Source organism: Nanorana parkeri, unplaced genomic scaffold (assembly GCF_000935625.1).
Source record: "Nanorana parkeri isolate BGI_ZX_2015 unplaced genomic scaffold, ASM93562v1 scaffold64, whole genome shotgun sequence".
Classification (NCBI taxonomy): Eukaryota; Metazoa; Chordata; class Amphibia; order Anura; family Dicroglossidae; genus Nanorana; species Nanorana parkeri.
In genome coordinates, this window is record NW_017306332.1 from 1,525,614 (window position 1) to 1,536,634 (window position 11,021).

General features: G+C 45.1%; 1 protein-coding gene across 1 annotated transcript in view; it reads right to left on the reverse strand.

Moving 5' to 3' along the window:
* Nucleotides 1-7,204, reverse strand: part of TWISTNB (TWIST neighbor) — a 10,398-nt gene extending 3,194 nt beyond the window's left edge. Inside the window, exons 1-3 of the mRNA XM_018576313.1 lie at nt 6,903-7,204; nt 2,717-2,858; nt 1,132-1,337 (exon numbers count right to left, since the gene is read on the reverse strand). Of these exons, the coding sequence (XP_018431815.1) occupies nt 1,132-1,337; nt 2,717-2,858; nt 6,903-7,177 (623 nt within the window). The 5' untranslated portion in view covers nt 7,178-7,204. The remainder of the gene's footprint in view (nt 1-1,131; nt 1,338-2,716; nt 2,859-6,902) is intronic.
* Between the last annotated feature and the right edge of the window lie 3,817 nt (nt 7,205-11,021).

The window sequence follows — 11,021 nt, forward strand, 5'->3', positions numbered from 1 at the left end:
CGTCACATTGCTGACCTCTGCACTGCGCGTCACATTGCTGACCTCTGCACTGCGCGTCACATTGCTGACCTCTGCACTGCGCGTCACATTGCTGACCTCTGCACTGCGCGTCACATTGCTGACCTCTGCACTGCGCGTCACATTGCTGACCTCTGCACTGCGCGTCACATTGCTGACCTCTGCACTGCGCGTCACATTGCTGACCTCTGCACTGCGCGTCACATTGCTGACCTCTGCACTGCGCGTCACATTGCTGACCTCTGCACTGCGCGTCACATTGCTGACCTCTGCACTGCGCGTCACATTGCTGACCTCTGCACTGCGCGTCACATTGCTGACCTCTGCACTGCGCGTCACATTGCTGACCTCTGCACTGCGCGTCACATTGCTGACCTCTGCACTGCGCGTCACATTGCTGACCTCTGCACTGCGCGTCACATTGCTGACCTCTGCACTGCGCGTCACATTGCTGACCTCTGCACTGCGCGTCACATTGCTGACCTCTAATGACAAATTGCCATTCAGTACAAGCGCTATCGGGGTCTCAGAAGTACCCCTTCATCAGGCTCAGAATGAGCCTGATGAAGGGGTACTTCATAGACCCCAAAAGCGCTTGTACTGAATGGCAATTTGTCATTAAAGGACTTTTTGCTGTAAATATTGTGGTGTGCTGTGACAAATATAAACGTGTGACAAGGATGTATAGTCATCATCCAGAGGTGCAGAGATGGGCACATGTGAGTAGATGCATAGTCCTATACAACTGGCCCTTTGAGGGTAACCATACTGCTGATGCGGCCCTCGATGAATTTGAGTTTGCCACCCCTGCTCTAGATTATTGCCTTTGACTCCTCTCCCGGCTACTACCAAAAGGTAGGGAGGGGAGGAATGGAGAAGCTGGAGCAGCATAGAGACTGGCCTCCCATAAAGGATACGGACCATGACGTGCAAGGAGGGAGGGGGACTATGCTAGGCAACTTACTCTTCTTGGAGTAGTCAAATCTTCTAGCAAGTTTAAAGGCAGATTGAAAGTGAATACAATAATTTATGGAAAAAAACAAATGCTGCAAGAATGTAAAATATTCGTTTTTTTCTCTGCAGCTAGACTGGCAACAGTTACACACAACTTACTTCTTGTCAATCCTTCCACGGATGCAAAAGACACCCACGGCATCCGAATCTAATCGAAAAACTTCAAACTCTATGTGATCTCCGACATTCACTCCTACATGCTGCCAAGCTTCAACTGGCATCTTAAAGGGCCTTGGTATAGAGGCATTGAAGCAGCCATGCACCAGACAACCAATATGACTCGGAGCCACTTTATTGACAACACCCTAAATAAAAAAGAAAGCAAAATATATTATAAACAAAATGCTTATTCGTGACAAAAAGGTACCATAGAACCCAACTGGACCTTCTGGTTACAGCTAAATACATGCCAGGTGCTTTAAAGAAAAAAAAAAGACACAGCCCAAGTAGAAAAGTCCATGCCCTGCCAGAAGCTCTGTGTGGAAACAGCTGTCTCATTTCAGAGGTTCTACACACACCCTTACTGAGTCAGATCTATAGCTCTGTAATAAAAAAAAGCTCATGTTCATGTTGATTGGAGAGCTCGGGCTCTTAAATCAGTACAGGGTGTATTAGACCACTGCAAAGAAATAAATGCCTCACCACAGAGAGTGTGGGTCCCAATCTACATACTGCTGGCAAAACACAAGCTATAGCTGATTTCTAAAGGACATAAACTGTAAGACTTTGCACACCTTTTCTTGTGATTCACTAGAATGCCCTAAGCGAATTTAAATTGAAAGTTAATTTCAAGTTATTAGGACAGAACTATGATAACTGCCATTGATCACTTGTTTTTAAAGGTGCAAGGTCTGGGGATGTCATGCTAATCCTTGTTTCACTGTCTAATCAGTTATTGACCTGGAACACACTGGTTATTCACATAATGGTTTCCAATCCTTAGAGAAAAGATACAAATAATAACCTAAGATCAGACACCATAAGAAACAGACACAAGTCCATCCAGTTCAACCTATAGAGCGCAATGGCAAATCCCCTATCCTAGAATGCTGCCAGGTTCCTTTTAATGCATTGTTACGGATTCAACCATTTCAACCCATTTGCCATAGGTCTGCAGCAGCAGGGCCCTGTAAATGGAGTCTGTTTACATGTGGAAAGCAGATTGTTGGCTTCCATGGGCTCTGACACATGCATGCCCCCCGCTACCCCATCTCCCACCATGTTTTGCAGAGCCACTTGTCACTACAAGACTAGCACGGGATGGTAAGTTTTGTCCACCAGTAAAAAGGTACAAGACATTGAACAATATTTCCAGCCTGACAAAGACCAGCCTTTAAGAGAAGGCACCTAAAAGGTACCTGTAGATCCCTTTAGTTGGAAGTACATCTTCCTAATTGTAACCAGGAGCTTCCTGTCTGCAGTATATTGTGGGATGGTGGGAGCCATACCAGAGATCTGCGATAGAGATGAAGATGAGGCCTATTAGCTGAGTCTACCAGGTTTGGGGCTCCATGGCCACACTAAGCCTTGGCACCTCAAAACTAAAGTTATTCTTAAGTAATAGCATTTGTTGGGCATTTTTTTGTATGCATAAATGAGTAGAGATCTAATGCTGGGGGAAAAAAAAACCCCCACACACAAAACCTTATTGGAGATATAAGATGTAAAATATGCTGCTGCTTACCACAAGTTTCTCTCCAGATTGTGGCTGGAAGATGACAAAGTCAGCTTGAATATTGAGGTGAATATATCCAACATCATCTTGTATGTCTCCAAACTCGCCAACTATTTTTACATTATCATAGGCGACTGGAACACCTTCCAATCTTTAAGGGAAATAAATAGAATTGTCAATCAAGAATTAAGGTAAGAATGACAGTTGTCAACACTAAACAAGTGAACAACTCCAAGCAAGTATAATATAATGACCTTTATTTTACTCACATAGGCCTTCAAAACTCATTACATAGTTATTTAAATATATGCAGTATCATTTTACTATATGTGCTAGATGAATGTTGAAAACAGGCTTGGAGCAGGAGGGCCTACTCCTTTAAGCTCAGGAATGGAACAGGGGAGAAAACTGAGCTGGCTGACAAGACAGAGAAAGCTCAGGGTAGGTGACAAAGTGGTTCAGTCATCTAAAAAACAGAGGAGGTAAGATGGCAGTGCAGGACTGAAAGTCATGAAAAGTATCTCTCCAACCTTGTTCTACACAGCCATATGAAAGGGTAGTGAGTATGTGCATCATAGTAGGGCTGCAACACCTAATCGATTAAGTGTGTGTGTGAGTGTGTGTTCATTTTCAGTTTCTGCCTGACATATTTTGATGGAGGAGGTGCGTTGCCATAAATTTCAATCGATCCCAAATGCCCCTACCGTCTGCTGAGTGATCACCCGCACTAGAATGTACAGTAATGCAATGCCCTGCATTCCAGGGCAGCGCAATTTCAAAAACTGTGCATACCGTTTTATTCTAAAGTAAGTTTTATGTCTGTAAAGCCACGTTTGTGTATTTTAAATAAATTACGGTATAAATTTTTTTTTTTTATTGATTATGAAAATAATGATTAGCTGCAGCCCTACATCATATTACAAACCTTTTGTCAGGTGTTTGAATATGCTTTTTTTTTTTTTAAAAAAAAGGAGTACTATGAGGCAAGTGAAAATCACTCATCCTCATAGTTCGAGCCGACATGTGACAATTAAACTGTCACACGTCGGCTCAATAGATCGGAAAGTGAGCGAACGCATACTGTAGCTCGCTCACTTCTCAAACATCTCCCTGCAGCGAGCCCTGACAGCCAGTCACGGCTCCCTGTAGGGATGCCCCCCACTCCGATCCTCCAGCGCTGACAGGCAGAACGAACGGGGGAGGGGGCGTGTACAACTGGATCTGCCTCTAGATAGGCAGAGCCCGCTTGCACTCACGCAGCCGGGTGGATCTCGGCAGCCGGGTGGATCTCGACAGTAATGTCAGGATCCGTCCCGGCTGCGGCGGTCTCAGTATACCTGTATACTGTACCTCGCTAAATACTGAGATTTGGGTCACGGAAGAATGCTAGTTTATTTCCTTGCGTGACCCTTAGGAGAACTATGGGGGGAAACACTTACCCCAAAGTTCTCCTTTAAATGCGTCTAGCTGGAGTTAATATTTCAGAGTTAAAGCTTAATATGGGAATGATTATCAGAATTATTTACCAGTTAAGCTTTACTGCATCCGGACATAGATAGTTGATCTAAACATATGAAAGAGTAAATCTCTTCAAGATTGTGCAGTCTAGTTGAATATCTTTGAATATGCTTTACTCATAAAAGGGAACGATTATGGGGGGGCTCTTCAGAAATTCACCTAATGTAATTCAGATAAGGAGCACCAAAATGAAAATTACAAGTGGTCAGAGCAAAGACGACAGCAGATCTAAAGCCCCGTTCACATTGAGCGATTTATTATGCGGTAATTCCCGCGATATCGCGGCAATTTACCGCGCGATATCGCTCTCCAATGCTTCTCAATGGGGCAAATGGTCCTGGTGTCGCGGGTCGCTACAGCAGGACCCTTTTTGGAGCGGATTTAGCCGCGATTCTAGCTTGCTCAATGCAAGCATTTGCGCGATATCGCGTTTGTCGCGCGATTTGCGAACCGCTCAATGTGAACGGGGCCTAAAGCTCAATACCACTCTGGACAGAAACCTTAAAAACACCCAAAAGGTTTTAATGGCGTCTCATTAGGAAGCAACTGGGTGGTGGGTAAGGGTTGGCCAAAGCGTCCCAAGTTGCTAAAGGCTCTAGGGCATAGTGGTACCTTACACTAGGAATTAGGGATGCACCGATACCGGTATTTCAGTACCGAGTATGGGTACTGATATTTTTTTTCGGTACTCGCCGATATCAAATACCGAGTACGGAAGTCCCATTCAGGAAGCCAGGTGGCGTGTAATGACTCGCCACCTGGCTTCCTGATCAGCCGGGCAGCGGGTAAAGACTCGCCACCCGGCTTCCCAATTAGCATGGAAGCCGTCACTAGGTGACGAGAAAGCATGGAGCCAGCTTTCTGGCCAATCAGGAAGCCGGGCACTGTGTAATGACGCAGCGCCCGGCTTTTCTGATAGGCCGGCTCCATGCTCCCTCATCATGAGGTGACGAGGGAGCATGAAGCCGGCTTCCCAACCAATCAGAAAGCAGGGTGCGGCATCATTACACAGCGCCGGGCTTTCTGATTGACCGGGAAGCCAGCTCCAGCTCGTCACAGAGAGCATGGAGCCGGCTTCCCGGCCAATCAGAAGCCGAGCAGCCGGCTTCCTGATACCGTAAGTATTGGGCCAGGCATCGGAGCATTTGAGTGAGTACGAATACTAGTATCGGTGCATCCCCACTAGGTATGGAGGAGAGATCAGCATTTCCCCATTACTGATCTCTCCTCCGATGCTTGAATTTCGAATGGATGTGTATTACATCACTTCCGCCTTTAGCAGTCATTTCTCTGGCTGCTATAGCCAGTGAAGAAGTCAATGAAACAGATCTCTGGTTCATCAGGTTCTCTGGGGATCCCTAGGTGACATTAGGGGTCTTAAGAGACTCCTGATGGCTCCATAAATAGGACCTGTCGTATATTTGTTGTCACATAGGGGGCTTGTGAGAACAAATATAAGGGGCTTGTGTTAGCCACTTATGTGATAGCAATAAAGTTTAAAAAAAAAAAAAAGGTTAAAAAACAAAATTGTCACATACAAAAAAAAGTAAATAAAATTAGGTCCCCCGCACATATGAACCTAAATAAGTTTCAGGTGTGCCTACGTGCAAAAACAACTATTACGCCACACATATGCCGCAAACGTCGGAGTGAGAGCAATAAGTCTAGGGCCATTAATCACTGATAAACACTAAACTGATGAGCGGTAAAAGCTTTTAAAAGGTGAACTATGAGGTGAGTGATTTTCACTCATCCTCATAGTTCTAGTCGACCTGTGACAATGAAACTGTCACAGGTCGGCTCAGTAGATCGGGAAGTGAGCGAACACATACCGGCGCTCGCTCACTTCTCGATCCTGTCACTGCAGAGAGCCATGACAGGGGAGGGACTGGATACCCCCTTCCGATCCTCCTTTTACTGACTGGCAGAACAGACGGGGTAGGGGGCGGGTACAGCTGGCTCTGCCTCTAGATAGGCAGAGCCAGCTGTCACTCACGCAGCTGGGCGGATCCCAACATAATTGTCGGGATCCACTTCAGCTGTGGCGTCTAAGTATTCCGCGAGCTGTAGCTCGCGGTATACTGAGCTTTGGGTGACGGGAGGACGCTAGTTTGTGTCCTCCCGTTACCCTTAAGAGAACTATGGGAAAAAGCCCTAACCCCATAGTTCTCCTTTAAAGCGTAGCCTATGGACAATTTTAGGTATGGTAGTTTTCTGCGAATTTGACATGTTTGGTATCTATTTACCTGACGTGACCCTATCTTTTATATTTTCCCACAAAATGTGGGTACCAATAAATGTTTTATAACATAATGTAGGCAAAAGTTTTTGTTACAAAATTTTAGCTATTTTTTTTTATTATATTACTAAAAGATTTTTTATCTTTTAATAATATAATAAAAAAAGTAGCGAAAATTTGGTGATAAAATACCACCAAAAGAAAGCTCCATCTGTCCCCAAACATTGGTATAAAATTAATTTAAGTACAGCATTGCATGATGGAATAAATGGCAAAGTTCCGCAGCGCTGAATACCGAGCAAAGGCCTGGCCAGGAAAGGGGTTTAACACCTCGGTCATTAAGTGGTTAAGTAATTGCTCCAGACAGCAAGTGGTTAACCTAATGACAGCCCTGGCCATGGCACAATTAATCCTCCCCTATAAGATAAACGCAATCACCTGGAGCTGTACTTGAGAAGTTCAGCGTTTAAGTGCTCCTGTATCCCGCTCCTCTTCTTGTTCAGGTACCGGGGAGACAGAGCCAGGGGTCTGCGGTGTGTCCTCAGCACAAGGCATGAGTAAGCGCCGCTCACCAACTTACAAGCCTCCGAGAATGACGGCAGCAACAGGCAAGACAGGGCTCTGTTCTGCGGCCTGGACTCAACTGTAGACGACTCTACCGGCCTGGCTGCTTCACCCGGAGCGGAATTGGCAATGTTACCGTTATCGGCCATGCTCCGGCATCCACATGTCTCAGGGAAAACGGGCCGTGGATGATGACGTAACACAACTTTTTCCTCCCGGGAAACTAGAGTGAAAGCAGGAGGCGGGGCCATGCATGGCCTCGACGCTCCGTCTCATCGGGGAGCCATTTTGAAGGAGACCACAGTGCAGCGTTTATTTCTTGTCACCGAAAATATTTACCGTTGTCTTCTAAAGGGTGACCAGCAGAGTTGCCAATCCACTATTATTGTTTTTACTGACAAAACGTGAACTTTTCACTAATGGAGTCCATTTTTTACTGACAAGAACCTTAATCAACTCATATCTGGAGCAATTTGTTAATTTTTACCCCAATTGTAAAATAAGAATTTTTGGCTAAAAAACTACCTAAAATCACCAAAAAATTATATATGCTAGCAGATAGGGTTGCCACCTTTTCCTCATGCGAAACCCGAACACTCGAGCGAAGCACGAACATTTTTGGGGGAGAATGAGTGGTGACTTATTCACATGTAAATAGCCCCGCCCATTCATATGTAAATATCACAGTTGAGACTATTTTCGGTGGGGGGCCAGTAGCCCCTATCTTCATTTTGGTTGCCCCCTGTCTGCCTGACATCCTGTGTCCGGGTTTCAGCTGCCATGAAACCCGGACACAGCATTCAAAACCCGAACTGTGCGGGTAAATCGTGGGCAGGTGGCAACCCTAGTTGTGGCTTATTCATATGTAAAAGGAACCACGCATTTAATATGTAAATATCACAGTTGAGACTATTTTTAGTGGGGGGGCCAGTAGCCCCTATCTTAATTTTGGTTGCCCCTGTCTGCCTGACATCTTGTGTCCGGGTTCCTTGTGCCATGAAACCCGAACACAGCATTCAAAACCTGAACTGTCCGGGTGAATCCTGGACAGGTGGCAACCCTACTAGCAGAGGCTGTGTAGAATAAAAGAAACTATCTGCACAGAAAAGTGTCTGTATTCTTATCTAAAATACCCCAATTCCTATAGTTCAAGCAGCTGTGTACAAACTGAGTGCAAAATGCCAGTTATAAATAATATCAGAATATTGCACTGCCCTAATAAATACGTTTATAATCAATTAAATTAATTATTATTTACTTATAACAATACAATATTCTGACATTATTAAAAAATGCTAATTGCAATTTTTTATGTTGCACAAATGCAGGCATCCCAACTGATGTCCCCAGCGGATGGGGAGCGACAACGGGCACCTCCCTGAAATGAGAATGGCATCTCCCTAAAATTACTTTTTTTTCAGGTTGGGATCTCTGACATGTTTATCAAATTGATTTTTTGGGGGGACAAAATACACTAAAACTAATTTTAGTGCACACAAACAATGGGGGGAATTTATCAAAATGGGCAGACAAAATCCGAAGCAGCTTTGCATTGCAACAAATCAGCTTCTCTCTCTCATTTTCAAATTCCAAATGAAGAGAGATGCTTATTGGTTGCCATGGTTGCTTGCTCCAGTCTCTGTCTGCTCCAGTTTTGATGAATTCCCCCTAGAACATATACCCAGTTTTTGGGTAGATAGATACCAAACATGTCAGCCTTAAAATTGCATGCACCCATGAAATGGTAAAAACCTACAATACCCGAAATTGCACATAGGAAACGATTTAAAAGGCTTTACCGGTCACCACTTTAGGGTTAACAGTGACGAATGGTGAGTTTTTATCTCTGGCTCCAACATTTGTGACTGTCGGCTTTACAATAGAAGTGATTCTGGCGACAGGTGTCGCCAAATCGCTTCTCCGGGCCGGTAAACGGGACACCCCCCGGCCCCTCCAACACCCCTGCCATGTTTCCCGGGCTCCACTGCCCCTCCTACGGGCCCGTGGCCTGCTTCTTGGGTGTCGGTGGGAAGCTGGGGAGGAGATCGGTGATCGTCCGTTCACTGATTTCCTCCCCGTTCTATGGGACCGGGAGCGACACATGTTGCATCACGTCCGGTCCCTGAGCTGTCATTGCTCGGCTCCTGAAGCCCAGCAATAAGCTATTGAAGTGTGATCTGCACTTCAATAGCTTATTTAGAGTGGAAAGGTGACACTAGGGGTCTTTTGGATCCCCAGTATCACCTTAATGAGTCACTACCAATCTGTTATCACATAAGGGCTTTATACGCCTGCGTATGAAAACGACGATCGCGCTATATATGTTGGGTATTGGCTTGCAAGCTAGAGTAAGAGCAATAATTCTAGATCCAATATTTATGCATATCTGAAAACTGAAAACCTGTAGGTGCTTTTAAAGCGTCGTCTACAGACTTTTTGGGGTACTGAATTTTGTCACCGTTTCACAGACGCACACAATTATTAACCTGGTCATGTTAGGTATCTATTCACTCATTGTAACCTCATCTTTTTATATTTAAAAAACAACAACATTTTATTGTGTTTTGGGGCACTAAATTTAACTTAAAGGGGAACTATGGGGTTAAGGCTTTTCCCCATAGTTCTCCTTAGGGTAACGGGAGGACACAAACTAGCGTCCTCCAGTCACCCTGGGTTCAGTATACCGCGAGCTGTAGCTTGCGGTATACTGAGACGCCGCAGCTGAAGCGGATCCCGACAATTGTGCGGTGATCCACCCAGCTGCATGACTGACAGCTGGCTCTGCCTATCTAGAGGCAGAGCCAGCTGTACCCGCCCCGTCCGCTCACCAGTCAGCGCTGGTGGATATGAGCGGGGAGGGGGAAATCCAGCTCCTCCCCTGTCACGGCAGAGAGCCGTGACAGGATTGAGAGGTGAGCGAACGCCGGTATGTGTTCGCTCACCTCCCAATCTACTGAGCCGACCTGTGACAGTCTCATTGTCACAGGTCGCCTAGAACAACCGTGTTTCCCCGAAAATAAGACACTGTCTTATATTTTTTTTGCCCCCAAAAACAACACTAGGTCTTATTTTCAGGGGATGTCTTATTTATTTTTTTAAAGTGCAACAAAATGTACAACAATCTAAAGTTATTCATGTACAACAATCCAAAGTTATCTGGTATCACTCCGCCTGTCACAGTAACTGGCGCTCTAGAGTTATATCGGCTCTGCTCCCTCCGCTGCCGCAGCCTTGCTTTCTACAGCGCCGGCTTCCTTTGCCACCAGGGGCAGCGGTGCAGCGATGGGGACATCAGACAGTGGACAGCGTGGTAAAGTACGGTACTATTTACCGGTACACATTACAGTACAGTACCTATTACATTAAGCAGTGCCTTCAGGGGGACAGCAGTTGGTGAAGTATGGTACTGGAGTGCTCCCTGTCACCGCGCTGTCTGGAGGGAGTCCCCTGTCATCCACTTAATACAGTATGTCCCTGCAGGCTGATACAATCTCTCCTGCTCTTCAAGTTCCCCCTCCCATGCTACCACCAAACTAGGTCTTATTTTTGGGTAGGTCTTATATTACAAGAATCTTGAAAAATAGTGCTAGGTCTTACTTTTGGGGTAGGTCTTATTTTCGGGGAAACAGGGTATGAGGTGAGTGAAAATCACTCACCTCATAGTTCTCCTTTAAGTGCATTTTTCACTAAATTTGGGGGTTTGATAATAAGTTGCGATAATATATAGTGCAACATAAAAGTTTGCAACTGCCACCATTTTATTCTACAGGGTCATGGCTTTCAGAAAATATATAATGTTTGGGGGTTTTAAATAATTTTTAGGCCTAAAATTTGAATTATAATATGGGTGCAAAAAAACGGAAAAAAGGCTTCGGTCATGAAGGGGTTATAAAAACGTTGTGTGTCTTTTAATTTTTTCTATATGTCACTTTAGTTTTTAAACTTTTTATCACACTTTATTGCTATCACATAGGGGGCTAACAAGGGACACTG